Source organism: Centropristis striata, chromosome 6, assembly GCF_030273125.1.
Source record: "Centropristis striata isolate RG_2023a ecotype Rhode Island chromosome 6, C.striata_1.0, whole genome shotgun sequence".
In the NCBI taxonomy this organism is placed as follows: Eukaryota; Metazoa; Chordata; class Actinopteri; order Perciformes; family Serranidae; genus Centropristis; species Centropristis striata.
This window is the reverse complement of record NC_081522.1, coordinates 19,335,664-19,363,597: the sequence shown is the minus strand read 5'-3', so window position 1 is coordinate 19,363,597 and position 27,934 is coordinate 19,335,664. Positions and strand designations below refer to the sequence as shown.

Genomic DNA, 27,934 nt, shown 5'->3' with positions numbered 1-27,934 from the left:
ATAAAGCATGGCAAGTGTCCCGATCTTGCCATGCCCAATTGACGCCCCTGACCGTCTACTAAACCACCGGAAGACAAGTCTCCACAGTCTTTACGCACGGAGAGCGCACGGAGAGTTTGCAAGCACGCATGGGGATCCCTCCCTTCCAGGCTGTCCGTGGCCTCCTCGCCCCGGCGGGCAGTTCCAAGACTCAGCCAAACCCTCCTGATCCCCCATTTCCCTCTCTCTACCTTTCCTCTGAAGAAACAACCCGGCGTTACGTCAGAAAGTGCAGGGCAAGCAAGACAGCGTCTTAGGAGCTATTCGTAGGCATTGCTGCCAAACCCGGCTTGGGGCTGCTCACGAGCTCACTGCAGCCAATGCAATTTACAAATGCAACTCTTTTAAAACTGCAGCAGTATGTGGTAAGTCACTTATTCATTCATGCTGTTTTATTTTCTCGCTGGGCTTTTTTTCCTCACAGCTTTCTTCACATGACAGGTCTCTGTTGCTGGCACAATTGCGCAAAAGAACAACAACAGTGTAAACGGTGTAAAGATAAAGAGTAGGCTTGTTTGCCCTGTAGCCTCACTGAAAACACCATGACATGATGAAGCAACAGAGATTTTTGACGCACAGAGATTTCTGCAGCTTTTTTTGTGTTTGATTCTTTGCTGATCTCAAAAACAACATGCCCCACGCTCGAAATAGGAACCCCAGCCCCATCCCAGAGGTAACATGGGACACGGGATTGAAGGAGATGAACGAGACCTGGAAAGGAGCTATAGCCTGTCTCGGGGTGGCCGTCTTCTTTGTCATGACCATCGGGATCATTTATTGGCAAGTGGTGGACCAGCCCAACAAGAACTGGATCCTCAGGGGGACTTTTAGCGGACTGATCTGGGAGAGAAGAACCCACTCGCTGGTCATACAGACCTTAACGGAGGACAAGACCTATGTGGAGATAGACGTCGGGAACGTGGGGAACCCCGACATCGAGGTTCCCTTCGTGAGGAACCTGTGCTGGCTGAACAAGACCGAGTTCTGCTATACGTGGGACTCGGTGGCCGAGGTGAAGATCTCGCTGGAGGTGAATGAGGAGACGGAGACGGAGTGCTACAGTATGACTTGGGCGCCGGTGCACTGTCATGTGGAGCTGAAGGTAAGATTTATATCATCAAAATGCAATTTTGCGCACAACGTCCTGTGCAAAAAGCAGTTTAGCACTTAGAACTTCCATGCTTCCATTTGTAGTTTACTCAGTGTTACTTGGCACGTGATACTGCAACGTAAAACATATTCAAAGAAGGCCTCTGCTCACTTTTAAAATCTGAATCAAGCTTCTTTTTTCACAAACAACTCCCTTTGCTGATTGTGGTCTACCTAAATTTACCTGATTTCAACCACCACCTGAATTCATGACTTTGCTAAATCACAAGCAACTGCAAAAGTAAAATTCTAAATAAGCTGCAATCAGAAACATGCATTTTTGCAGCAGACTTTAGTGCACAATCCAACACTAATTAACTTTGCTCATATGATTCAGATAAAAAATATACTCATTTCATTTCATTTTGATGTATTGAAATGAAATGTCTGATACTATGACATCCCATTATATATTAGAAAGAAGACACTCAATCATGAAGTTTGAGTGACTCATTTGAGCTGGCTTTATTTATATTAGAGACAAAAAAAATAGTTTGCGTGATTCCCTCGTCCTTTCCCTGTCTACAGCTCTTACAATCTACTTCGTCACAGTTGTTATGGTTTTTGACATGCACTGTACTGTACATTCCTCCCAGCTTTAATTTTCAAAGGCATTTAACTATTGGGATGTTTGGGGAGGTTAATCTGTCCCCACTGGAACATTCCTCGCCATAACTCCCTGTCATGTGGCGCGACTGCTCACAGAAAATCTTTCCAAAATAAAGTCGCCTTTATTTTGTTCTGATTTCCCAAATCCTGCCCGATGCCTCTCAGGTGACCAATTGGCACCTGTTTTCAAACTCCTTAGCAGAGCTCGGATTTGCTGACTTGAAATAAATTAGGCTTTACGAGTTTGTACCGTCATGCGTAAAGACGCTTTGAGGAAGGACGAGCTTTCTCTTAGAAAACACTCGGTCATTCAATCCCTCCTGCGTGCCATGCTTTCTGAGACAGCTTCATGTGCCAGCCATCACATATCACCTTGTGCCCTGCATCTCTGTACTAATGTATCCATACTCTCAGGTACATACTGTGACAGCAAGGGTAACAATCAAATTCCCCTTATACCCCCTCATAAATTAACCTTATATTCATATTTTACTTTTAATTCTGCTTAAAACATTTTAAACTTGCATTTTTCATCTACCATTTGCTGTATTTTAATAGTCACCACTCAGTTTATATATACAGTCATGGAAACATTTTTTAGGTACATTTTTTTTTTGACAAATATAATGATAACAACAAAAATAGCTCATAAGAATTTAATTTAAGAGCTGATATCTAGCCATTTTCCATGGAAAATGTCTCGATATCAGCTCTAAAATTAAACTCTTATGAGCTATTTTTGTTGTTATCATTTTATTTGTCCAAATGTATAATGTAAATGTCCAGTTGTACCAGGCATTAAAATTAACAAGAAATTAAAGAAAAAGGGTGGTCTAATATTTTTTTCCATGACTGTATATATTCTTTTTCCAGTCAGCATCATTTTCATATGTTTAGCTGCTCTTTTCATTAACTTTTCTTCTTTCCTTTTGTTTCTTTCTCTTCCACACTGTTTTTGTGCCCCTGTGCATCCTCTCAGGATTGCTTCTCCATGACCAACGTGTCCTGGTACGGTGGTGCCAGTGTCCGGGGTCAGACCTGGCCTATCAACGATCAGAACGCCACCACGCAGCCCTTCATTATGAGCGATCTTAAGGACAATCCCTCCGGCTTCGGCTCTGCCCTGGAACGCTACTTCCTGGGCTCATCAGGTGAGAAATCATTGATGGGATTAATCATTTGCATCAACTGAGATTTAACGTTAGTGGAGATCATCTGATTAGCAAAAGTGGAGTTCTTCTTCACACCGTGGTGTGTTACAAAGAGAAAATGATGTTTTCAAATCTGTCAAATGACACATTGTCAGCTGTTTTTCGACACTTGCCATTGCTGCTGGGTTAGCACAAGGGCTTTGGAAATCTGACCCTTACATCAGTGGGTATAAGATGCGTGGTGTGAATCCCAGGGCATTAGGGAAGCCCTGCGGATGTTGTTGTGTTTTCTTACCGTGCCCCTTATTCATATGTTTGTTTGTGCTTGAGCTGAGAAAAATGGTCCAACCTCCTCCAGAACGAGCATCCGCAAAGAACACACGGACAGGACGTCCATCCCACTAATGGAGTGTAACACAATACTGTCTGCGGCATCCCACTTTATTAATTTAGAGATTAGACTACAAAGGGAAGCAAACCACCTTTAGCATCTTAAATTAACTCTTAGGGATACTGGGGTAATTGCCTTTTGTTTCTATTAAAAGTGCAGGTTGGATGAGGGCCCTGCTGACTCTTATAACTCACCAGGTTATTTTGGGGGTGTTAGATTTTATCCTGGGGGCAAAGAGGGGAGGCATGGACCACTGGCGGATGTGAATGGTTAATGTGACTGATGAGGAACGTGTTGTGTGCGTGTGTGTGTGTGTGTATGTGTGTGCTTGTGTGGTAGCGAGTGTAGCCTTAACTTCGAGGTACTTTGCTCTCAAGTTGTGTGGAGTTTGCTAACTGAAATACAAGATTTCGCATAAACGTGGTATTATTGTTGCAAGCTGACAATTTATAACCCCATTTCACAGGCATGCACATTGCACATTGCACATTGTACTTTTTCTGCATATTCCTAATGTTAGTGACTGTCAGTGTGTTAAGGAATCCTATGCATGTGTATATGTGTGTATGCATGCGTGCATCCAGCAGCTGTGACATCAGCCAAGAAAGTGACACAACCAATCATCTATTATGACTTCACTGATTGTTAGCAGCAGTCTCACACACATCCATTCACATACTGACAGAAACAAATGTACGCGTGCACGCGCACATACACCCATGCACATTTTGGGATGTTATGTAACACAGTGGCAGGCTTAACAAGAGAGTCACATGACTTAAATCCCTTTTCCACCTTGTGAGCGGACAGCAGTAATTATCAGGACCCGGTAACCCTTTGTTTCTCTGTTTAGCTTTGCCCAGAGAGAAAAAAAACACACAGATGAGATGAGATCCCAATAAGAACAACTGTTTGAACGTTGCCAAGTAACCACACGCAGGCACACACTGTACAGAGCCCCAAACATAGCAAACTGATGCTCAGCAATGACAGCCATGCCTATTGGAGCATTAAAGGTATATTTAACATGATATCTTGCTGCAAAGTTCAAGGATGTTTTTGTTTGGCTCTTGGATTTACATAATGTGCCTCAGAGAGGATTGTTTTTCATAACTGAGGACGTATTGAAATTTGTACTTGGCTGCTTTCCTATTCCTAGGATCATTGGAAATTATTATTGAAAAATGATTCTAATGAAGTTGGATTGTTATTCTTCCCTTATGCATGCCGCTCATGAGTTAAAATTGAAAGAGACACAAAAATGCTTCAGATTTGACCTTATGTGTCAAGAATATTCCATCACCACTAACAGATGATTTAACGATCAGACTTGTAAGAACCCATTTTACAGGTAGAAAAGTGCTATTTATACAGTTTTCCCCCTCAAAATAAAGTTGGTATTCGAGTGGTGATTTACCATGAACCCAGATATTGTAATATAGAGCCCAGCCAATTTATCTGTATTGGCATATCAGTATCTATACATATCAGCATGTATGTTTTCTGGTATGCGGCAATATGAAATTCAGTTTTACAAAACATATAATGCAGAAAAATACTTGGGGAGAAATGGTGTCATCTAGTTATTTATTTGTATTCTTATTTATTCTTTATTTAAATGGTCATTCATTGACTGATACTGAACATACAGGAATATTCAGCTTTTTTAAAAATGTATTCTTTATTTAAATACCAACAATTGACTCATACTGAACAGTAGCATTTTTAGCTATTTAGTTTATTTTCTATCTTTTTTTGTTTAGTTAAATTGTCAGCAACTGGCTAATACTAAATGCGCAGAAATTATTTTTATCAAGCTATTTATTTTATTTTTACTTATGTTTTAATGTGTTCATTTCTATAATTGCCTGACAACGTAAAACACGTTTTATGTATAATGTATAATAATGGTCAATATTTTTTATTCCAGTTATTAGTTTAGGAAAGCAGCCTTCTGAGTACTTTACATAGTCATATCGAAAATCAAAAATCAATATAGAAAAGGTATATTTTTTTAATTCCAGCTCAATAATCAGTAATCAGTTAAATTATCCCCTCTAAAATCAGCTCTGATATGAGTCTAGAAGATCCCACATCAGTCAGGTTCTAGTGCTATAAATATTTTTGGGGTTATTAAATCGGACACCGAAACTGGCTTGTGTTGCTCATCTGTGCTCCTCGTCAGACCAACATATATAGCAGCTACCTTTCACAATCACACAGTTTTTTAACTAATAGACACATCTGTATGTAGAACAAGAGAACAGGTTAATTTCAATGGTGGCCATAAGACAGAGTAATAACTGCTGTCTACAACAGATTACTGATTACAACAGAGGTGGATATGTGCTGTATTTGCGGCTTTGAATAAATCATTGACGAAACTCTGTATAAGGAGCTCCAGCCTCCTGCAAAATAACCACACACACACAAACACACACACACACACACTGTGAAAAAAAGATAAAGAATAGCTACTCAATAAAATTGAGGCAATAGATTGCACGCAATATTATTAATTAAATCTAACTACGTTACAAGTTGAGTTAATAACAACTTAACAGGAAGTGACTGTCAATTAAAATATTATATTTAATGTGGTCAAAATAAGTAGATTCTATCTCAAACATTTTTATATTAAAGTTACATAAACAACTGCCTCAAAATCAAGGATGCATTTATATTTAATACATTTTCTCAAATATATTAAGTAAAATGAAATGACTACAGAATAATTTATTACAGTGCACACACCTCTGCTCTCGTCCATGTGAGACTGCTTGGACCGTCATCATTGCTTCCTAGCTTCATCCAAATACATCAGTATATCAGACCACAGCAGTTGCAATTGTCATCCACTTCTTTCCAACAGCTCCGACATAAGTAGTACCTGAAGCATCAAGTTTAAACTGCAAAAGAGGACTGCGGCTGTGACAAACAGCATGATGTGGTGGAGCCGTAGCTGTGTTATTGTTGTGGGACAGGAAACAATTACAGCAGCTTTTATTGAGAAAAACAATTCACTGTTATTTGTGGATAGTAAACAGGATCATTATGGGAAACTGTGTGTTAATTCAACCGTGCGAAGGCTTAATCAGATGATTGATTTGTTCCTAGTTTCGGCAGCGAAATGTTGTTATTTTTCCATGTAAATCGACCAAATTTAATTTAATGCACAACTAAAAATCACTTACAGCACGTTAAATAAAGTCAACATACAGAACTAATGATTCTTACATGGACTGAATGCAATTTATTACCATATTTTGCGTTAATTGTTTTCAAGTAAAATGGTACAGATAACACAACGACTGGGCTTTTTATATGTGTACAAAAGTGAATTCAACCTGAAATACTCACTGTATATTTATATGTGAGTCTATACCACTCAGTCAATAATAAATCCTCTCAGGAAAAAAATGCTTTGAACACAAACTCTCACTTTATCCAGATGAGAGGAGCTGGACTGAACCCAATTTTCTTTATGATTATGATTTCACCCCATTTCTAAATCACTTGCGGCTGTGCTTCTTCAGTTTCATTATTTGTTTTGCTCAGGACACATTTATAAACAGGCAGCACTCCAGTGGTACTAAAAAGTTAAAGGGTCACCACACGTCTTGATCATTTCAGTGAATTTTATTTATAATTAACGAACTGACAAATCTGCGTTTCAGCATGATGCCTTCATCAGAGCTATGGTGCCTTTTTATTTTCTGAATCTGCTCTATGGAAAACAAACATAGTGCAGTTTTAGTGTAATATTAAGCTTGACAGCTGTGTGAGCCCGCTGACTGCTGTGTATGTATGGGACCTGTCTTCGCTGTCTCTAGTTAGTCATAGGAGCACATAATGAATGTGGTAGGCAATATGGAGCTGTGACTGACGTTACTAAGCTAAGAGGACTCCTGGGGACGGTTAAAGAGCAAGACTGAAACACAGAGCAACAGAATGACTGCATACTGTACTGTAAAAACTGATTAGCAAAGTGAAGATGAGGTTTAAAAAAAGTCAAGCAGAGAGACAAGACAGAAGATATATGCAGCTGTGCAGTAGAGTGATATTTGAGAGTGTTGCCAACTGGAGGGACTTGTCATAGCCCCACCTGTCTTTATCCATACAAATACAACTGGGCTACTAAGAACAGATTAGATATCACTGAAGCTACATCCTGCATTAAAAACATAAGAGGGGAGAAGTTGTCCCAAAGCTTTACGAGCTTATTCCTACGTTTACTCAACTGGATTTTTTGAGGACAATTACACAGGGTTTTAGTGAGCAAATGTGAGCCTGGATATAGATATGTATGTACTTTGGAGAATAATTACTGCATGTGGTCAGCCTGTTGTCTTAATATTGGGGGGATCTACTGTTACATTTGTCGACAGGAGCTCTGTCTCTGCTTCCATGTGGTAAAATAATAAATCAGATTAACTGTAGCTGAAAAAAAAAAAAAAATTCTATTTGTCTTCATAGCTGGTCTACGGTGTCCATTGAGGGTCATTATCTGAAATAAAACTGTCCTACATCAATTGAAGATTTTTAAATGATTTAATTTATATTAGGATCCACATTTTATAAACATTTATTTCTGATAAATCATAGCTACAAAGATTTTTATATTTTTTACATGTATATAATTTAAATACATAATATATATCATGTAAATTATAATGAATACAGGTATATAAAAAATAATAATTTTTAATGCAGGAATTAGAAATAACTAAAAAGTCAAAATATTTATTTGACATTTGACAATTCACCTACACACTAATTTACCTACACACACACACACACACACACACACACACACACACACACACACACACACTCATATCATTGTATTAATTTGAATGTTAATTTGAACAGCATATATATATATATCATTTATTTTATTTTTTTACCCCCAAACATTGTTATATTTGAAGGCAAGAGTGGATCTCATTCTCTTAATGCAAAAGCATTATTCGAGTCAGAGGGCTTTTTTAGCATACAGATACAGACACTGTATGTTTACATGAGATCAGATAATTTCAAACTTCTTCAAGGTTTCGCCAACTCAACATTACAAATAACAACTGGGAGAGATCCTATTTGCTTTCACGGCCGTTGTGATAGCAGTACCCCCCACAAGACTCTCCGAGGGACACGGTTGTAAGCCTTCTCCAAGTCCACAAAACACATGTAGACTGGATGAGCAAACTCCCATGACCCCTCCAGAAGTCTGGCAAGGGTAAAGAGCTGGTCCGTTGTTCGACGGCCAGGACGGAAGCCGCATTGTTCCTCCTGAATCTGAGGTTCGACAATCGGCCGGAGCCTCCTTTCCAGCACCCTGGAGTAGACCTTCACGGGGAGGCTGAGAAGTGTGATTCCACGGTAATTGGAACACACCCTCCGGTCCCCCTTTTTGAAAATGGGAACCACCACCCCGGTCTGCCACTCCACTGGCACTGTCCCAGACCTCCATGCGACACTGAAGAGGCGTGTCAACCATGACAGCCCGACAGTGTCCAGAGCCTTCATCATCTCAGGGCGAATCTCATCCAACCCTGGCACCTTGCAGCCAGGAAGCTTTTTAACTACCGACTTCTGCCAGGGACTCCACAGAGGACGTGGACGACATCCCCAGGTCGGGTCAGCAGGTGTCCTCCCCCGCCGAACACAGCTTGAGCCAGGCCCTGCTTTCCCTTCCTGAGTTGCCCGACGGCAGTCTTGTGGGGGGAACTGCGGGAGTATGGGGTACCGGGCTCATTGCTACGAGCTATCCGGTCCCTATATTACCAAAGTGAGAGCTGTGTCCGCATACTCGGCACAACGTTAAACACGTTCCCAGTGGGTGTTGGCCTCCGCCAGGGTTGCCCTTTGTCTCCGCTTCTGTTCGTGGTTTTCATGGACAGGATCTCAAGGCACAGTCGGGGGGAGGAAAGATCCGGTTTGGTGACCTTAGAATTGCATCTCTGCTTTTTGCGGATGATGTTGCTCTTTTGGCTTCATCAGACTGGGACCTCCAGCACTCATTGGGGCGGTTTGCAGCCGAATGCGAAGAGGTTGGGATGAGAGTCAGCACCTCCAAGTCTGAGGCCGTGGTTCTCTGCCGGAAAACTGTGCCCCCTCTGGGTGGGGAGAGAGGTACTGCCTCAAGCGAAGGAGTTCAAGTATCTCGGGGTCTTGTTTATGAGTGAGGGTAGAACGGAGCGTGAGATGGACAGGCAGTGTGTTGCGGCGTCAGCAATGATGCGAGTATTGTACCGGACTGTTGTGGTGAAGGAGGAGCTGAGCCGGAAGGCAAAGCTCTCGATTAATCAGTCCATCTATGTTCCAACCCTCACCTATGATCATGAGCTTTTGGTAGTGACCAAAAGAACAAGATCACGGATACAAGCGGCTGAAATGAGCTTTCTCCATAGGGTGGCTGGGCTCAGCCTTAGAGATGGGGGGGGAGCTCAGACATCAGGAGGGAGCTCGGAGTAGAGCCGCTGCTTCTTCCTGTCTAAAGGAGCCAGCTGAGGTAGTTTGGGCATCTGGTAAGGATGCCTCTCGGGCGCCTCCCATTAGAGGTGTTCCAGGCGCGTCTAACTGGCAGGAGGCCCCGGGGCAGACCCAGAACACGGTGAAGGGATTATATCTCTCGCCTGGCCTGGGAACGCCTCGGAGTCCTCCAGGCGGGGAGAGGGAATGTCCTGCTGCCCCCACGACCCGGTCCCGGATAAGTGGAGGAAAATGGATGGATGGATGGATGGATGGATGGATGGATGGATGGATGGATGGATGGTTGGTTGGATGGATGGATGGATGGAGTGTGATAGCTCTAACTTTGACATTGCCTCGCTCTGGATCCATTAAAAGTAATTTATACACTTTTTCCATGCTGGCCTTTATGAAGTGAGCATCGCAGATTAGAATCAAATATATTTTCTGCAAGACTTGACAGCATCTGATTAAGATATTAGACCACCTACTGCACACAGGCACACACATATGTGGATGTGAATACGCATGACCTCTCTCTCTCTCTCTCTCTCTCTCTCTCTCTCTCTCTCTATGTCTGTAGTCTCTCCATTGTGCATTTTAGCATCATTTGCTTCCCCCCTTCACTATCCCTGTTCCTTTATTTCTATCTCTGACTCAACCTTTCCGTGTGGGATCCAAAAAAATGATACTTTGCTCATTTGTTGTTCAGTCTCTTAGAGGAAACCAGCCAAGCACAACACACAGATAGGGATAAAAGTTATGAAACCATCACAGATATTTTTTCTTCCAGATAATGACACTAAATCAGCTTGATACAACAGAACCTTTTAATAACAAAGATGAGCGCAATAAGTAACAGTGTTATCATTATGAAAAAATGAGTCAAAATTTGATTGTTACCTGGCAACATGAGTGCAAAACATCCACAGAAAAGAAGTTTCATAAATAAATAAGTGCATCAGTTTTACCAATATTTTCACGTCTTGGCTGTAAAAAATGTGGTTTAAAAAGAACTCATCTTTTAAGTAAAAGTCATACATATTATATTGTTGGATTAAAATGACTGATGCATTAATGTGTTCATCACTTTATTGTTGCAGCTGCTAAAGGTGGAACTACTTTAATTACTTCACTGCTGGGTAGTTTACCTGCAATAATCATATCTCAAAATTAATGAATTAATTCGTTTTTATTAACAATCTGAATCTGAAAGGTATAAAGTAAAATAAAATGCTTAAGCACAGGTGGAGTAAAAGTTTATTGTCTTTTAGTGAGTGTTTAATTTATTTTCCTGAATAGCTACTGGTTGAGTAATTCTTCAGTATTTTTCTTCGTCTTAATGCCAAACCAAGAGTCACACATACACAGAAATAAATATTCAGCTTGCATGTAGAAGGAAAACAAGCTGCCTCCGTGTGACTCAATAGGTCAGCAGGAGGTCCCCGGGCCGCAGCTGCCCTGAAACCTCGACTCTCTCGGACAAGTAAGAGGTGAAACACTTTAACAATGACTCACTTAGCCAACTGAAGCTTTGTTAAAAGCAAGCTGTCATCTCCTTTATGAGATGGCTACTGTATATAAGAAAATTTTCCACAGCCGATCTCCTACCTAATACTTTCCACTGAGGACAACTAAAGAGACGGCTGAGAGATACTTTAAAAAAAAAAAAAGATTACTGTGTGTATCATCTCTTTCACAACATGAATGCATGTTATCAGCCTTTGGTCAGCTCTGTTTTGTTTCTTAAAATCTGATCTAGAAATGCATGAAATAAACCAAAATCTAGCCATGAATTCATATAATTCATATGAATTAGTGAATGTCTAACTTCATCAGCTGAGACTGAAGTAAATGAAAGGGATTAAGGAAGAGAAAATACTTCTTTATCGCATCACAGCATTCGTCTTGTCTGATCTTTTTTTACATTGCTGCTTGTGATTTTTCTACAGAACACAGTGTCTCACACTTGAAACAATAAAGCTGATTGATGATAGGAATAGAGCAGAGAGAGTCTCTTTAGTGTTTCATTATTTTTTTCAATAAGTGGAATTGGAAATTTACTACCATGGCAAGATCCCAGTTTTGTGGCCATCAATTTCTTGAGGTTGGGCGCAGAAACCAAGTTTCCATTGTTAAGGAAATGCATGCCTGAACACACACACACATCCACGCACACACATAGTTAGCGTTTGAATGCACCTTTTATAACCCCAGTCAGGTCTGTAAGTGTGTGCAGGTGTCATAAATAACAGTATAAATAAAACAGGTAAAAGAGTTCAGCCCATCTGGTCCACAGCAGCAGGGTTTTCCACCCAGACCAGCCACTCTCTGAGGGCCACATTAAAAGCTTTCTGACCCATCAGAAGGTGCACAGGGTCACCTCCGCTGCCACCTCCAAACAGTCAGCTCAGACTGAGCGAGAGGAAGTGCAGAACCTTTATGGTCCAATAAGTTCTGCTCTGTTTTTCTTGGAAGTCTACAGTTTCCCATTTAAAAAAAAAAGTGTGTCTGAATGTGTGTGTGAAGATCCAAGGTTGCTTGATTTGTGTGTTCGCTCAGCAGCTGTAAAAATGGAGGCATGTGTGTCAAATCATTCAAATGTGCCCAATAAACTTCATTCATTTTTACCTTTGCCTATGTGCTGTTTTGAAGGTGTACGGATACGCTCGGCCGAGCATATAATTTTGCTTTTGAGTGCTAGTGGAAAATATTTCGGGGGAAGCTTGGAGTGTTTAAGGAATTGTTCTAAAAATAGGGTCCCCCTCTCTTCCCCTTTAACTCCTGTGCACCCCACCTTGGCTGTAACTCAAGGCCTCAAACCTGCTTCACTTTCTTTAAATAACACTTATTGATTCCTGCTCACACACACATCTACAGATACTAAGGTGAGCAGAGCGCTGAACTTATAACAAGAAGTTAGAAGCTGATTTTCAACCCGCCATACTGAACATGCATGCTGTTACATGCAAAGTGCTTTGAGTATATATAAACACACAAGACAGGATTTATTATATTTAATATTTATATCTGCATGTTTAGTCAAAGATGGGATAATATGTACAGCTGTTTTGGACAAGATTGTCCCATTTCCTTGAGGCCCTAGCAGTGTGATTTCCCATAAAAATTAAATATGACTCAAGAAGTCGTGCTTGCAAACCTAAACTCCACTTTCCACCCCGTGTGCACTTTGGTAAAACGCACTGTTTGCAGCCTGCTGTATCTGCACATCATTCTACAAGGCTGCTCGGTGTCTGGTGTACTCTGGTCGCCTCTATTTCCACTGCCTGCATTCCACTTCCATCCTTCCATAAAGCTATAACATTTTCACCACTGCCCCACTTTCTACTCCCCTGTATGTGTACATTATTGACATGCATAGTTTCACCGCACCTTTGCTTTATTTAAATTTCCCTTCGGGCCATTTTATTCCTCTTGGTTTGTATATATAAAGGCACTTTTTGTCAATGATTAGCCATTATGAATCTATAACAAGCAGTCAGGAGGTGACCTAATACCTTGTGAGGGGCAGCTGAGGAGTTACCAGTATCTCTTTGACATTATCCGTTGCAAACACGTGAGAATTATCCTGTGGTTAAAGGCTCTTCACTAGGCTTTATGCAGCACTTGAGTACTGATCTCTGAAAGTATTAATCTGATTATGGACCGTATCCTGCCTGCTCCTGGTCCTTGCCTGCATAAGAACAGTAAGCCCATTGAAACTAGAGAGGGTGGCTGGAGTGAGCCAAGCTCTCAGCCCCGCTTCTCAGACTGTCTGAAAAAACAGGTCTCGCACCCTAATCTGTTCATTGATGAGCTCTCTAATCCCAGTTTGGCTACTTGGAGCTAGTTGTGCAAAAAGGTGCAGTGACCTGGGGTAAGAGTCTGGGTTGGAAGCTCTGATCAATACTGTCTGGGTTTGCTGATCTGAGATGGGACAGACCCACAGCAAAGCAGAGCGGAGAGGAGAGGAAGGTAGTTAAAGCTGGGAGGGAGAAGGTGGGAGTCAGGACGGGTGAGAAGTGGTGAGGATAGGGGAGCAGGGTAATCTGAGAGGGACGAGGCATTCCTTACAGGGCAGCTACATCTGCGGACACAATTATCTGCTTCGCATAATCTTATCATTTCACATTTCGCCTCTGAAAGGCTGAACAGACATACAGTAGGAGTGAAAACACAACATTTTCAGAATTGGACTAATTTAATCGCAGGTGGTCTTCTTTTCCTCCTACGCTGATGTTGTCAATGCTTGAAATAGAGATGTGTTTTGGAGTAAATCCCTGAAGAAAAATATGAAATCACCTTCAGTGTGGGGAAAAAGAGATAACTATTGCTCTGCATACGAAGCCGTAAATCAAAACGTGCCAGATGCACTTGTAGAATGGGGTAAAAAAAGATCAACAGGATGGTAATCCAGGCACTCTAAAATTTAAGAAACATATCAACGAAGAAGGAAATATTAAACAGTCTTTATTGCAGTGTCTAAAAAACATTTTTAACCACTATAGGTCGTCGTCAGGGTTTTTAATGTTACCCTGACAAAGACCCACAGTAGACCATGTTTGCTTTTTTAATGATTCATCTTCAATGTGACTTTGGATATAATATCCCAGACTTCTCTCATTGGTGTGAAGTGTAACCTACCTACGTAGAAGTTGCCAGCAGTCCCAGGGTAAACTCATCTAGCCGCATACTGCTATATCTCATTCTAGGGAGTGTTTTTCTCACATCTGAGTGGAGCAATATCAGCTGACACAGCCCACACTCTACCTCCCACAACACTCCATCCGTCACACTCATCCTCGTCTCAGTATCACTCGCGCACTATGTCATATAAGAGGAATCCGCAGTGGACCGTCTCATACGTACACACTTTTTATCACTTCACATCAAGGCCCACCTACGATCTGTTTGAAGTGAAACATGATATTATCTGTTTCTCCGAAGCAACAATTCTGAATTTCTGACAAGTGTGAGCTAACATCCTGTGGCCCTCTCTGGTGTGCTTTTCTACCATGCAGGTGTCGCAGTGCTGGTGTCCCCTGATATTCCCCTGCAGCTGGGGGTGGACAGCAGACAGCAGTTCTGCCTGCAGTCGCTGCCCAGTATGGAGCGTCTCCCTCTGCAGTACACCGTGTGTGTGGCCCACAATGTGAAAGCTGCTCACCAGGAAGCGGTGCAACAACTTTCCCAGCACAGCAGGGATCTGCCCAACATGAACACGCTGTGGTTAGTTCATGGTGATTTCCTTGTCAGAAGGGGAAATCTGTTTCTTCATAATATCAATAAGTCTAATAGTGGTGTATCTGTGGGCATGGATGGATTATGAGATAAAGATCCCTGGACACAGGCATGTAAAAGTCCCCACCACCTCTCCTACAGCAAGACACACAGACTTTATATGTGTTAACCCTCTCTCTGCTGCTCTTTGTTGTTGTTTTCTGTCACTCTGTAGTTGCTTTGTGTCTCTTTGCAGCTGTTTTGCGCCTCCTTGTAGTTGCTTTAGTCTCTTTGTAGTTGTTAAAGGTTCCTTTGTGCCCCTTTGGAGTCTTTTCCTCACTGTTAAGTGCCTCTTTGAGTGACATTTTACAGGTGAAGGCCAGAGGAGCCCTTGATAATTTGGGCCCCTGGGTCTGTGCCCAGCCGGCCCGTTACATAATCCATCCATGTCTGTGGGTCCACTGACTAAAACTTTGTGGGTGTTTAGGGAGTCACAAACTTAAATCCATCCAGGTTCCTAATAGTTGCACGTTCTGTATGATCTCTCTGTGTGTGCTGAAGGCTGCCGTTCTGGAAGCTGCTCTCCAGTGTGGATTCAGGGCCGAAGGTGGAGAGGGAGCTGAGGACCTTCTCTAATCGTCTGAGGAGACACCAGCTGGGGCAGGGAGTCATCAGCCTCAATGAACATTCCACCACCCTCCTCTCCGATATGGTACGTGCTTCTGCCAACTGTACCACCCCAAACTGTCTCTATAGCAAACAGCCTGAACATCTTTAGAAGACTGGGGAAACATTTCAAAGACAGACCTGCTCTGATCTGGAATCACAAGTAATCTCAATATGGGTTAAGGAAACCCATAAATCAGGACATAGTCTACATGACATCACCCACAGGTTTCTGAAGAGCCGATATGAAGCTCAAAGGAGAAAGCTCCCATGGCTCCGGCCATTGCCATCTTGGCAGTTTAGAGCAAACCTCAAGTGGCCTGTCGAGGAATAGCAGTTTTTGGCATTTTTGCATTGGCTTCTTTGGGTTTGCCTCTTGGTCAAACCTCAAATTGGCAAAGTCAGACTGAGGCCAAATTGCTGTCATTTAGCTAAAAAAGACCCATAAAGCTTTATGTTTATCCTACATGAAAAAAAAAACAAATTTACCTCCAATGTTGAGACCATATACTGTATAAGAGAAATGGATGTAGTCACCATGACATCACACATTTCTTTGCGGACTACCGATTTGAAGCCTCACGTTTGGCATTGGCCCCATCCTAAAGCATCACTGAGCTGTGATTGAGACATAGACTGTATGCAAATAATGGACGTAGTGACTGTGACGTCACCCATTGGTTTGTGGACTGCCCGTTGGAAGCATTAAGTTCAGCGCTACACTCGGCGCCATCTTGCGTCGCCATCTTGCGTCGCCATTTTGTTCCGATACGGGGAGCAGACCATATTTGGACTGTGGAGGAGCGAGAGGGATCTGACTACAGCCTCTCTACACAGGCAACTTGACTGAGAGAAGTCACTGCTAATTCATGTTAGCATTAACTGTAGCATTAACTGGGATGTTAGTTTTGTCAACAAACAAAAACAAAATGTATGTTACTTACCTCAGAAAACTGAACAGCGACTCCTTGGAGTGTCTGTTAGTCCAACCAAACGTTGAACAAGACATTTTTACTGAACAAAACGTTCAAACAAACTGTCATTAAGTGAAATAGAGTGTGAAAGGGTCAAAGTTATGAGACCAAACCGGTAAACATCCTTTTTTATATCTATATAACGTTACATATAATTTTATTGACACGTTGCCATGGAATCGTATTGTTCTGTTTCTCGCCTGATGACGGCTCGCCTTGTTAGTGACCGGTCAATCAAATGTAGCCACGCTTCTCTATTTTCTTCTAAATGGGGCCATTATTTGAACTATTAACATCAAACTGTCTTGAAGAAGATTTTTTACTAGCGATTGAGACCATAGTGTTGTCCTAAAAACAAAGTTCTGAGGTAATAAATCAAGTGAGAGGTTTTCTCATTTTGCATTGAAATTAATGGACTTCTGGATTGAGACCATAAACTTGTTAGGAAATTGTTCACTGAGGTAATAAATCAAGTGAGAAGAAGGGTAATTTTCTTATAGATTTATATACAATCTGACTTCTTTTTGCAACCAGTGGAGTCACCCCCTGCTGGCCGTAAGAAAGAATGCAGGTTTAAGGTACCCGGTTTTACCCGGTTTTCAGACCCGGATGCTAAATAAACTTCTTTTTTATAGTCTATGGATGTGCCTACATAGCATTCCATCCTATTAAACAGTGCATCTTTAACAGTCTACCTAATCAAAGGGCAAAAATCTGAGTGAAAAAAAATCAATTTTCCCTCTTTAGATTGTAAAGTGTCATTTTACAGCATCTTTGAGACTATTCTTCTGCATTCAGATATGTTACTTATCTTTGAAGAACAAGTTCCTTGGCTCTGCTCATTTGAATCTATATTTGTACCTATAAAGAGAAGTTGTTCCCGAAAAACTGTTTGTATCTCAAAAGCTGACAATGTTTAACTTTATGTTATACCCTGGGAACCTCCTAGTAGAGGTCTATACAGAAACTTTCACCATTGATTATACAGTGCAGTAGCCTACTACTATACCTAGTCTTCTTCTATTCATCCTCCCTTTTTTCCGCAATGTAGCTGTAGACTCCTCCTCCGTAATCCTCCTCTGCAACCATCTGGGCTATGAGACTGGTAAGGGTTCATTGGTCAGAGGCTCAAAAATGGTCAAGGATAGAGATGAAAGACTTTTTCTAAGTGGATCTCCAGAGCGCTAGAGACAGACGGGGAGCGAAGGAGGGATGACAGGTTCACAGAAATGTCATATGGTTAAAAAAAAAAAAAGATGGTTTAGGAATTCATGTCTTCATATTGAGGAATTAGTTTCCCTGAGTTCAGACCACGCTATCTGAAGGCCACTTTTTGAGTTATGTCTTAAAGATTGATAATGTTCATGCTCACCTAATATGTTGAAGGTATTCCACACTTCATGATTTGGTCCATATCTGGTAGAAAGGGCAGGTGCTTTTCATTATTGGCTCACATCCAGTTACTTTCCTTGAAAGATGTTGGGTACTGCCTGGAAACAAGACCAACAGGAACACTGTCAAGTGGATCTAAGTCAATACCCGGGTTATATTCAATTACAAAACATATATAGCTGAGAGAAGACAAACAGAGACTCTCCTAGTTGATCTCAGGTTGCTCTGAGGGTGGTAACAGCGGGATGCCGAAGACTTGGGTGTGTTAAGATTGGAAGGGATGTCAGCCAAGACTAACTCAAGTAGGTGATCCTGACACAGACTCGATGCTGCGATCTGACCTGGACCAGGCAACAGGAGTTTCACACAACCTGTCCATCAGAGGTTGAGAGAAAATGGGAGGAATAACATGTCAGTTGATGGATGCCATTTGTGAAAACAACTTTCCCTTACCCACAATGTGAGGTTTTCTGGTGCATCAAAGTTTTGTTGTCGCCTATGTTCCCCTCCATAAATGTCATAAAGAATCAGCTCAGTGTACAGGGCTGCATGGAAACTTATGGAACTCGTAGCTGTCCATGAAGTGTAAGGCCCTACAGACGTGCGACCAGCAACAATGATCCTCTGTAAAAACCTCTCTTTCACTGCAGTTTTACAAGTGTTCATAAATTATCAGTCACACCAGTTCCCGTTTCTGTATTAGTTTGGAATTGCAGGCACTGGAAAATTTGGGTAATTAATAACTTTGCCATTTTCTAAAGTTATTTCTTTGACTAACGTTTTTCGCAAACCTATAAATAAAAAAAAAACAGATGCAAGCCTAAATTTTTTTCTCCCCTGTGTCCATTTTTAGTATATTGACGATTATGTGGAATTCAAATTCAGGATGAAAGATCAGGAAAAAAACAGTCCAAAAACATTACATAATATGCGCTAATCTACCCTTTACTCCCCAGCTGGTTCACCTCCTGGGGTCAATCTTTGTATTCTTAAAAGGTTTCGTTCCTCAGTTAAAGGTTTCGTTCCTCAGTTATAATCTCCAATTGACTTCACAAGGCAAATTCCAAAGGATTATAATAATGTTAAAGGGCTCTGACAGAAGTCATAATGTCACAGCTACATGCATAAGATCAATGTGTCATATATAAAGCTCCTGTACCTAATACAAAGCTTTTCGTCATACCAGTTTATTAACATTTACATACCATTAGTGCACCATATTGTGTTTTAATTATTGAGATGCATTATAGGTAGTTATTGATTAATTTGCTGTTAACCCTTTATCAGGCAAAGAACTATATTTGGTAACTTCAGTGGATATCAAAATGAGGTACCCATGTTTCTCTGTGAGGTCGTAGAACCAAATGGATTTCTTCCAATTGACCAATCAGTATGATAATATATAATAGTATTAACTTTACCTCCAATGTAAAAATGAAAAATTTAGAAAAAAAAATCTGCATGAAACAGTTGTCGAGAAAAAAGTTGCACATTTACTAGATTTCAATTACGGGAAAAAAACAACTTTTTTCTTGCAGATTCACCACTTTAAATGTCATAAATCTGCACATTTTTTATCGTAGATTTGCCACTTTAATCTCATAAACTTTTTTTCTCAAAATATTGCCCCCTTCCCCCGGGTCTCTATGTTTTTTACACATTCCACAGTCCACATTCTAGCAGTATGTAATATCCTCCAATATTCTCTAGGGTTGAAATTTGAAATTTGCAAGTATTTCAATGAGTGCCCTATTAAGGGTTAAATGATGCTTGTATTAGGCTGCCTCACTAATGCTATCACACTGTATGTCTGTGTATCTCTGCAGGACCATGACTACCTCAACAGCAGGAAAAGGGGGATGTCCAAGAGACTGACCAGGGACCTCCCACTTGTCAAGCTTCTTAACATTTCCATCACCCTGTCCCCTTTCCTGGGCGTGGACACCACACAGTTCCACACCTCTCTCATGGATGGCACCGAGGCCTACTGGCTCAGTCTCCCCTCAGCCCCTCAGGGACAGCTGGTGAGACCTGACTGGAGCTCATCATCATTCTGAAAAGCATTTAGCTGCGTTTACAGTCCTCTGCATGTTAACTTTTAACCGAGGTTTCTCTGATTTCATTCTGGTTGTTGTGGTAAAGAGAGAACTCCACTTCCTTGACATTGTGATTGGTCCATTCACAAAAAACATATTCCATGTATAAAACATTGAACTTTGCTCAACTTATGAGAACACTCAATTCTTTACAAAAAGAAACCAGACACACAACTTTTTCCAAAGTAGACACTTTCCATCTGCCCCGCAGCCTGTCTCCATTAACTAGTTGCAGTTTGATAAAAAGCAGAGCAGTGTGAACATGGCCTAATCCAGAATATCTATCATTGCAACAGCAGAGTCACTGCAGTGAATAGTTAATTACCGAAACAGAAAGTGATAGTATTGTAAAATGCACTGTGTCCTTCAGGTCCCTGTGATGAGTCAGTGGCGAGGAAAGTTCTGCGTAAAGCTGAACATCACCAACCCAGGAGCGGTGAGCTGGTTCCTGGACAGGGTGGGATCCCTGCAGGCACATTTGGGGATGGAATACATCATGCTGGAGGGAGGCGAAGGGAATTTGTTTGAGGAGCAAGCCCTGCGGCCGCCACAGGCTCTCGGTGGAGACAAGTACATCAGCCTGCTGGCTGACCTTGCCACAAGGATAGGAGACTCTACCATCGTGACCGCAGGGACACGGTAACACTCACAAGCATCTTATCCTGTTTATATGCTCCATCTGTCCCTGTTTATAGAGGGATATTTTACATTGTGAGATAGTTCCTACTGACTATTGTGATGGTCTTTGTGTCTCAGGTCGAGCCACAAGCCTCTGTTTGTGAGGATGACCCCCTTGCAGTCAGACTGGAGCACAATGGGCTTGAAGGGTATCATTCCCTCCCTGCTGCACCACACTCTGCTGGGATACAACTTCCTCATTCCTGATGCAGTAGGTAATACCACAGCCTATTGGTCACTTTTCTCACTTCCAATAGTATGTTTTCAGTACTTTATATTTAATGAAAACAGAAAAAAGGCCAAGATTCTTCACTGTTTCACCTGAAAACCAGACCAAAACACAACCCTGATAGCTCACCTGATTGGGCATCCTTGCTGCACCAGACTGGGTTTGACTCCCATGTCCCTTTAATGCCATTTGACTCCTCTTAAACTGCACTGTCAAATAAAGGCCGAAAATTCCCCCAAATAAGCCTAAAAAAATAGATGACTTGCGCCGTTCCGTCATTGTTGGCAGATGTGAGAATTGTTTTTAGTGCGAGTACAAATGCTGCTTTTGCAGGATTTTTGGCTTCATCCTTAACCAGAACTCAAGTCATTAGGAACCAGTTGTTCAGTGTGTTGTCTAGTGTATTCACTTATAAGGTTTATGCTCTATCCTGAGAGCAAAGATTAAAGATCTGTCTACATTGGTGGCAATTATTTTTTACATTTGTTCAGTCTTTAAAGGTTTCAGCTAGTCTTCATGTTTATCGAGAGTTTTAATATTTGCAATCAAGATTACCTTAGATTGCCTCCTTTTAATTCTTGAATCTTCTAATTTCAGTTGTCAGCTGTTCAGCTTATCTTTCTTAATTTCTATGCCCCTACCCATCTTTCTCTCTCTCTCTCTCTCTCTCTCTCTCTCTCTCTCTCTCTCTCTCTCTCCCTACAGGTGGCTCTCTGTCTGGAGACCTGGTCACAGATGAGGAGTTGTTCATCCGTTGGCTGGAGATCACAGCTTTTCTCCCTGTTATCAGCTTCCACACACCACCCTGGGTCTGCGGAGAGGACCAGGTACGCAACTCAACCAAAAACACATATTTTTTCTCACACACTCTAAGCCAGCCAGTCTTTTCTCCTGAACACACTTTGGCCCATCCAGCAGCCCCGGGTTGAGGAGCTGTCTTTACATCTGCCTCGCCCACATTAGATTACAATAGCAACAAGGCAGTAGGTTCACATTTTTTTCCAGTCTGAATAACAAGATTTCTACTCATGAAGATTTGTAGTGGAGAGATCAGGTGAAGTGATGTGTGAATGCTGCCAATTAGAGGAGTGGGAGAATATCCTTCCTTCTTGCAGAGACTGCTTATGAAAAGAGGCAAGAGAGGGGGAGTTTATTGACCCAGCAGCCTCTCCTCAGTTTTGAGGCTCAGTTCTGAGAACTTCCCACCGGTGTGTGTGCAGAGGAGCATGAGGGCTGCTGAGACCTGGTCTAAAACCCTGTCCTTCTCTGCTGGAAATCAGGTGTGCACTATTCACCGTGCACAAAAGAAAAACAAAGCCTACAACCTCAGAAAGTCTGTTGACAGATATTGATAGTTTTCACGACTCAGGTTCCTGAACAGAAAAGCACTTGATGCTTTTCAAGAGGCTACCCCCAAACCCCCCCCCCCCCCCCCCCCCCTCAATAGAAGCGACTGCCTGCCCCCTCCCGAAATCACCTGTGGTTAAGAGTCCATCTGTTCTGAATTACAATCCCTCCTCTAGATTTATGGCTCACTCTCCCTCTCACGAGCCACTTCAGCAGGAATGATAATGAATTTGAGGACAAGTCTTGGAAAAATACTTTATTGTTGCAATTAAGATTTCCATGAGTAATTGACAAGTGTGACAGAGTGGGAGTGATCAACTGCTTTTTTTCCCACTACGAGACGACTGAAGCAGCAAAATATATTGGTTGTGACTTGTGTTGCGTGACAAAGATAAAAATAGGCCTTTTGGACAGCTAGACATTTGACAGCAGCAATGTTTTCCATTTTGGTCTCTTGCGTGGCCTTCAACTTATAAACTCAGATGAAGTGAGACTGAGAAGAAATCTTAGAGACCAGGCTGCTGCAGTACACATGATAAATGACTTGTTTTTTAATGGGTGTTTTAAATGTGGCGCACCTTTATTTCCACAATGTGTAATCTTTCAGTCATAGACAGGTCAAAGTAGCGACCGCATTGGAATCAAATAGCAATAAAACCTCAAACCCACACACATGCCTGGCTTCTCAATTATAAAAAGATCCACTCAAACCCGAGCTGTGACTTCAAGCTCATTCCTACAAATGTTCTCAATCCCAACTCATAAAAAGACATTTTTTATAGATGCGGTCAAGTTTTGTTTTTGTCATGGGACACTGAAGAGGATGTGACCCTTCCAGGAATGCTGAAGTAGTTTGGTCAGAGGGAGACAGGAGAAAAGGCTTGGACATTGTTAAACCACTAAGTCAACAATGAGCTGCTCTTAAGTTCTGTCTGCATGTCTGGGTGTAGAGATGGCATTAATGGCTTTAGCAGAGCACACTGTCAATATTATTCTTGTCCTCAAATCTTTCAGGCAGATGATTTTCATTTATTTATGTTGAGTTTCAGTTTTTTCAGTTGCTTTAGATTTCTTGAAAATATATTTGCCTGGATATTAAAGGTGTGACATTTCCATGCTATATAAATACTGGAAACGCTTTAAAAACCTTAATGCACATAGTTCAAATTCAGAAACTGCCTTTAAATGAGCCGCCAGGACTTCTTTATGACTGTATGACTTTATGACTTACTACACGATAGCCTCCTGGATTAACGTAGTTATTTCAACCCAAACCATGATCTTTTCCTCAACCTAACCATACAGCTGCTTTTCTGAGGGCATGCCAAGTAATAAGCGTGTACTGTAGTACTATGCCCCTACAGTTAGACAAGCTTGGAAAGTGCATCTCTAGTGTCGTTACTGTCATTTCCCAGCTGCAATGATGGTGCAGAGCAAATGCCGTCTGATACGATGACATGAGTCCAGTGCAACTCAGATCAAACCGTCAAACTAGGCAGTGCTGATCAAATATGAATCGAGATTCTGTTACTCAAATGTTTTCAGAAACACATTTGAATGTACTGTTTAGTTGTAGTTTTAAAAAAAAATCCTGCTTGAAAAAGGGCCAAGCATCACTCAGGTTACTTGCTCTGATTGGTCCTTTATAGAGGCATTTTCTGTGCCTTTTGATTTCCTCTTGAGATTTGAAAATTAACTGAGAGGTCCAAAACTTATATGAATTTGCAAATTAGATGCAAAGCTTGCCAAAATTCAAAATATAAGTATGAACCTGAAAATCACAATAATATAGCCCCTTTAATAAATTAGATTATGTTAATCAGCTAGTACTTGGAGACTTATGAAAATACATGATTATACAAAATACAAATTGATAATTTGATTTATTTGGCACAGTTTTCAAAGAAAGAAAATAACATAATAACAACAACAATAATACAATTTATATATTCCATATACATATTAAAATAAAATAAAGACATGCCAGGAAAACCCAAAAAACCCTCATGGGGCTTGAATAGTGGGATTCCCTAATATAACATAAAAATAAAAAAGAACAAGGAAAATAGAATTATACAGAGCAAGAAACTAGAAAAACAAAACAAAGGCACAACATAGCAATGAAACAAGAATTATAATAGGTTATTGAAATAGTAATAGGTTTTTTAAAGATTTTTTAAATGGTTAAACTCCTAATTATTGTTACTGCATTCCTCATTGTGTTTATGGTCCTCTCTCCATTGGTGTCTCATAGGTGCTAAACCTAACACGGGCCTACATAGCGAAGCACCAGAGAGATGTGGTCCCACTGATAGAAAAGTATGCAGAGGAGTGGCAGATGACGGGAAACCCCATCTACCGGCCGATGTGGTGGCTCAGTCCCAATGACCCCATGACTTTCACCATCGATGACCAGTTCCTCATCGGAGATGAGGTGACTTAATGATGTTCTGATGGGAAGGGATTGAGTTACAATATACTTGGCACACGATGGTCTACAAATGTAACCTGATGACTGGCTAATTAAGTGTACAATCTCCCTGACATCTTGTTTTTACCAAACCCATTTCCAGGTCCTGGTGGCACCAGTGGTGGAGAGGGGGGCAGTGCAGAGGGATATTTATTTACCTGACGGGGGCTTCCAGTGGCAGGACAGCCAGAACGCTCAGGTGTTCGATGGGGGGACGTTCCTACAGGACTACCCTGTGCCTTTGGAGGAGGTGGCTGTTTTCTTACGGAGAAGCTGAGTCACATGACTGATCCACCGAGTCAACCGACTTATCCTGTTACTGTTTTGAATCAAATTCTTTTCTTTTTTTTTAGTTACTCGTGCTGTTCTCAACTTGCACTTTTCCACGAAAGACCATTGACTCCATCTCAAGGCTTGAGATGATATGTAGAAAGATTTTTTTTTATACTTGCACTTTACGGTTCAAAATGATTTTTTTCTTCCTTTTTTAAAATGTTAATCGGTTTTACCTCTTGGCTGATTTGTTTCCGGACTTTTTAATCTGCTTTTTTTGTGCGTTTACATACTGCATTTCTACAGTCTTTAATTTTTAATCGCTGCTGGCTCTCTTGATAAGGAGGAACAAAGCAAGCCCCTTGTTTGCTTAAAATAATCTCTCAAGAAGACCAAATGAAGATATAGAATGACAAAGGAAAAAGGCTTATTGGGAGGAAATTATAACTCACAGAATGCTTCGCACAAAGACAGACGCACCGTGGTACCTAAGTGTTGCTCACTCATCGGAGAGGCTTTTACTTGAACTTATCAGGCCAACGGGCTGATGTTTTATGAATGTACCTCAAGTTATGGTTTTTCACTGCTTTACAGAGTCATCAGACACAATAACCTATCACCCCTTAGCACTTATTCTTAGCATAGTTTAATTTAATTTATCTACATACCACTCTGTCGGACAGGTCTGAATGTCCCTTAGTACTGTAGGCCAGATTAATTTGAGGCCAAGCCATTGTAATTGTAACTCTGGCTATATTTGAATTTAGATGAGATGTTACCTTCTTACTAACCTGCTGTAAACTAAGGGCTTTTAAATGGGCGGCTCTTTTTTTTTTCTTACCAAGTCTGTCTGATATTGTGTTGATATGCTTTTTCGCAATTAATTAAGTCATAATAACCTTCTGAAGAAAGCCTTGTTGACGACACCACAGAGGTTGGAATGAGATTTTAACAGATAGTTCAACACCTTTGGAAATCCACTAATTTGCTTTCTTGAGGAGATTCAGATAAGAAGACTTTTACTGTTATCACACCTGAATCATAAATAAACCTACAACATGCACCCACTTAGCTTAGCATTGTGTAAAGCCTGAAAACAAGGGAAAACAGCTAGCCCGGTCCAAAGCAAACAAAAAATCTGATGACAAATACACTTTATTATAAATCACATACATTTTCTTGGCAAGGCGTCCATGCTCACACAAAGTATGCAATGAACTATCCTGATCTCAAAGCCTAACTTCAACCAATTGGGCTGCCACGCCGGGCAGGTCTTGTTACGAAGCTAATATCTTGTTGATTTGCTCTGTTCAAAAACAGTGTAGTGTTGTAGTGTAAAAATGATGAATTGTGGTTTTATTCAGGTTTTCATGCTAAAGGCCTACTATTTTTTTGGGCAGAAGCTCTGACTTCCAGTTTTTACGCAAAGCTAATTATCTCCTGGCTGTAGACTTCCTTTATTACCATATCACCTTATTAACATACAGATACCTGGACAGCAACTATGAAGCAATTATTGGCAGCCAGATAGCTTAGTTTAGCTTATCTTATCTTAGCTTAGCTTAGCTTAGCTTAGTTTAGTGTCAAGACAACTGGAAATGGGAAAATAGCTATCCTGGTTCTGTCTAATCCTCCTACCATTTGCTTAACTGCAACACTGATTAATAAGACATCTTTATGCTAAGCTAAGCTAACAGGCTGCTACCTGTAGCTTCATATTAAGCCTACAGATAGAGTTATATGAATCTTCTCATCCCAGTCTTGGCGTAAAAGTGGATAAGCGCATTTCCCAAATGTCAAACTGTTCCGTTGAATAGAATGACGTGCGGGAAAGAGCTCTTCAGACCACAAAATACATAAATGATGCTCTCATGTGTAAGAAATCTTATTGCAGCCATCTTGGATTTTTCAGAAATTGATGTTTTTGAAATTGATTACAGAGGCACAGTAGTCGTGAACCCTGATTAGCTGTTATCTTACTCTTTGGACTGTCATTGTAACCACATCCACGTCCACCGCTTGCCTTAGTTCAGTCAGATTACTTATCTAAGATCTTGTGTCAACCCTTAATTAACGCTTCTAAGAAAATTATATGTAAATATGAAAACTGATTTTCTTTTAGGATTATATTCAAAACTAGCCCATGGAGATATATATCCCGCTTTGCACCATGCCAGTCGCTCTATGTACTGTTAGTTACTTTTCTTTATTGATTTGTTTCTTCACTAGACAATCTTAACTGGCCAGCAGTGATGATACAGACTCTGAAACCATATCACTTAGTGAATGCTTTACCACTAAAATTGATTGTGTAACTCTGATCTAACACGTTTACTGTATCAACTCCAACACTCAGGTCTACTGAAGCTTATCAAATCACCAAATGTCTTAGTGCAACGCAGTATGTTGTGAACACATTGACGTCTTAATCTCTCCCAGAGCTGAATGTACAATGGACAAACTGTGATTTCCCAACCGAGCCCTTCGTGCAAGGAGGTTTTCTTGTTCCCCGTTCTAATGCTTTTATGGAATGCTGTGGTATGATCACGTATAAGTTGCAGGAATAGCTTTGATGTGTTATTCCTTCCCTCTACAGACTGAGTGAATCATGTGCCTTAATATGCCACTCTTAAATCTGGACAACATGAGTGTCTGGATTATTGCAGTATCAGCAATGTACATATTACGATGACTGTGCCATTACAAGTGTTTTTCTCTTCTGTAAATCAGAGAATTTAGGATGACAAAGTTGCAATAAAGTTTACATTTTCTTACTTCA

The 27,934-nt window shown here is 41.1% G+C and overlaps 1 protein-coding gene across 1 annotated transcript; it reads left to right on the top strand.

Moving 5' to 3' along the window:
* The first annotated feature begins 622 nt into the window (after positions 1-622).
* On the top strand, positions 623-27,934 carry si:ch211-236l14.4 (SITS-binding protein). Its single transcript, XM_059334357.1, has 10 exons — positions 623-1,141; positions 2,777-2,948; positions 14,832-15,039; positions 15,592-15,742; positions 19,889-20,086; positions 20,529-20,797; positions 20,915-21,051; positions 21,771-21,892; positions 24,667-24,846; positions 24,986-27,934. The coding sequence occupies exons 1-10, from the start codon at positions 671-673 to the stop codon at positions 25,157-25,159; spliced, it is 2,082 nt and encodes a 693-aa protein (XP_059190340.1). The 5' UTR covers positions 623-670; the 3' UTR covers positions 25,160-27,934.

Coding starts and splice junctions, on each gene's coding strand:
- si:ch211-236l14.4 (XM_059334357.1), top strand. CDS start 671: ATGCCCCACGCTCGAAATAGGAACCCCAGCCCCATCCCAGAGGTAACA. Junction 15,743..19,888: donor CCACCCTCCTCTCCGATATG/GTACGTGCTTCT, acceptor GTATCTCTGCAG/GACCATGACTACCTCAACAG. Junction 24,847..24,985: donor AGTTCCTCATCGGAGATGAG/GTGACTTAATGA, acceptor ACCCATTTCCAG/GTCCTGGTGGCACCAGTGGT.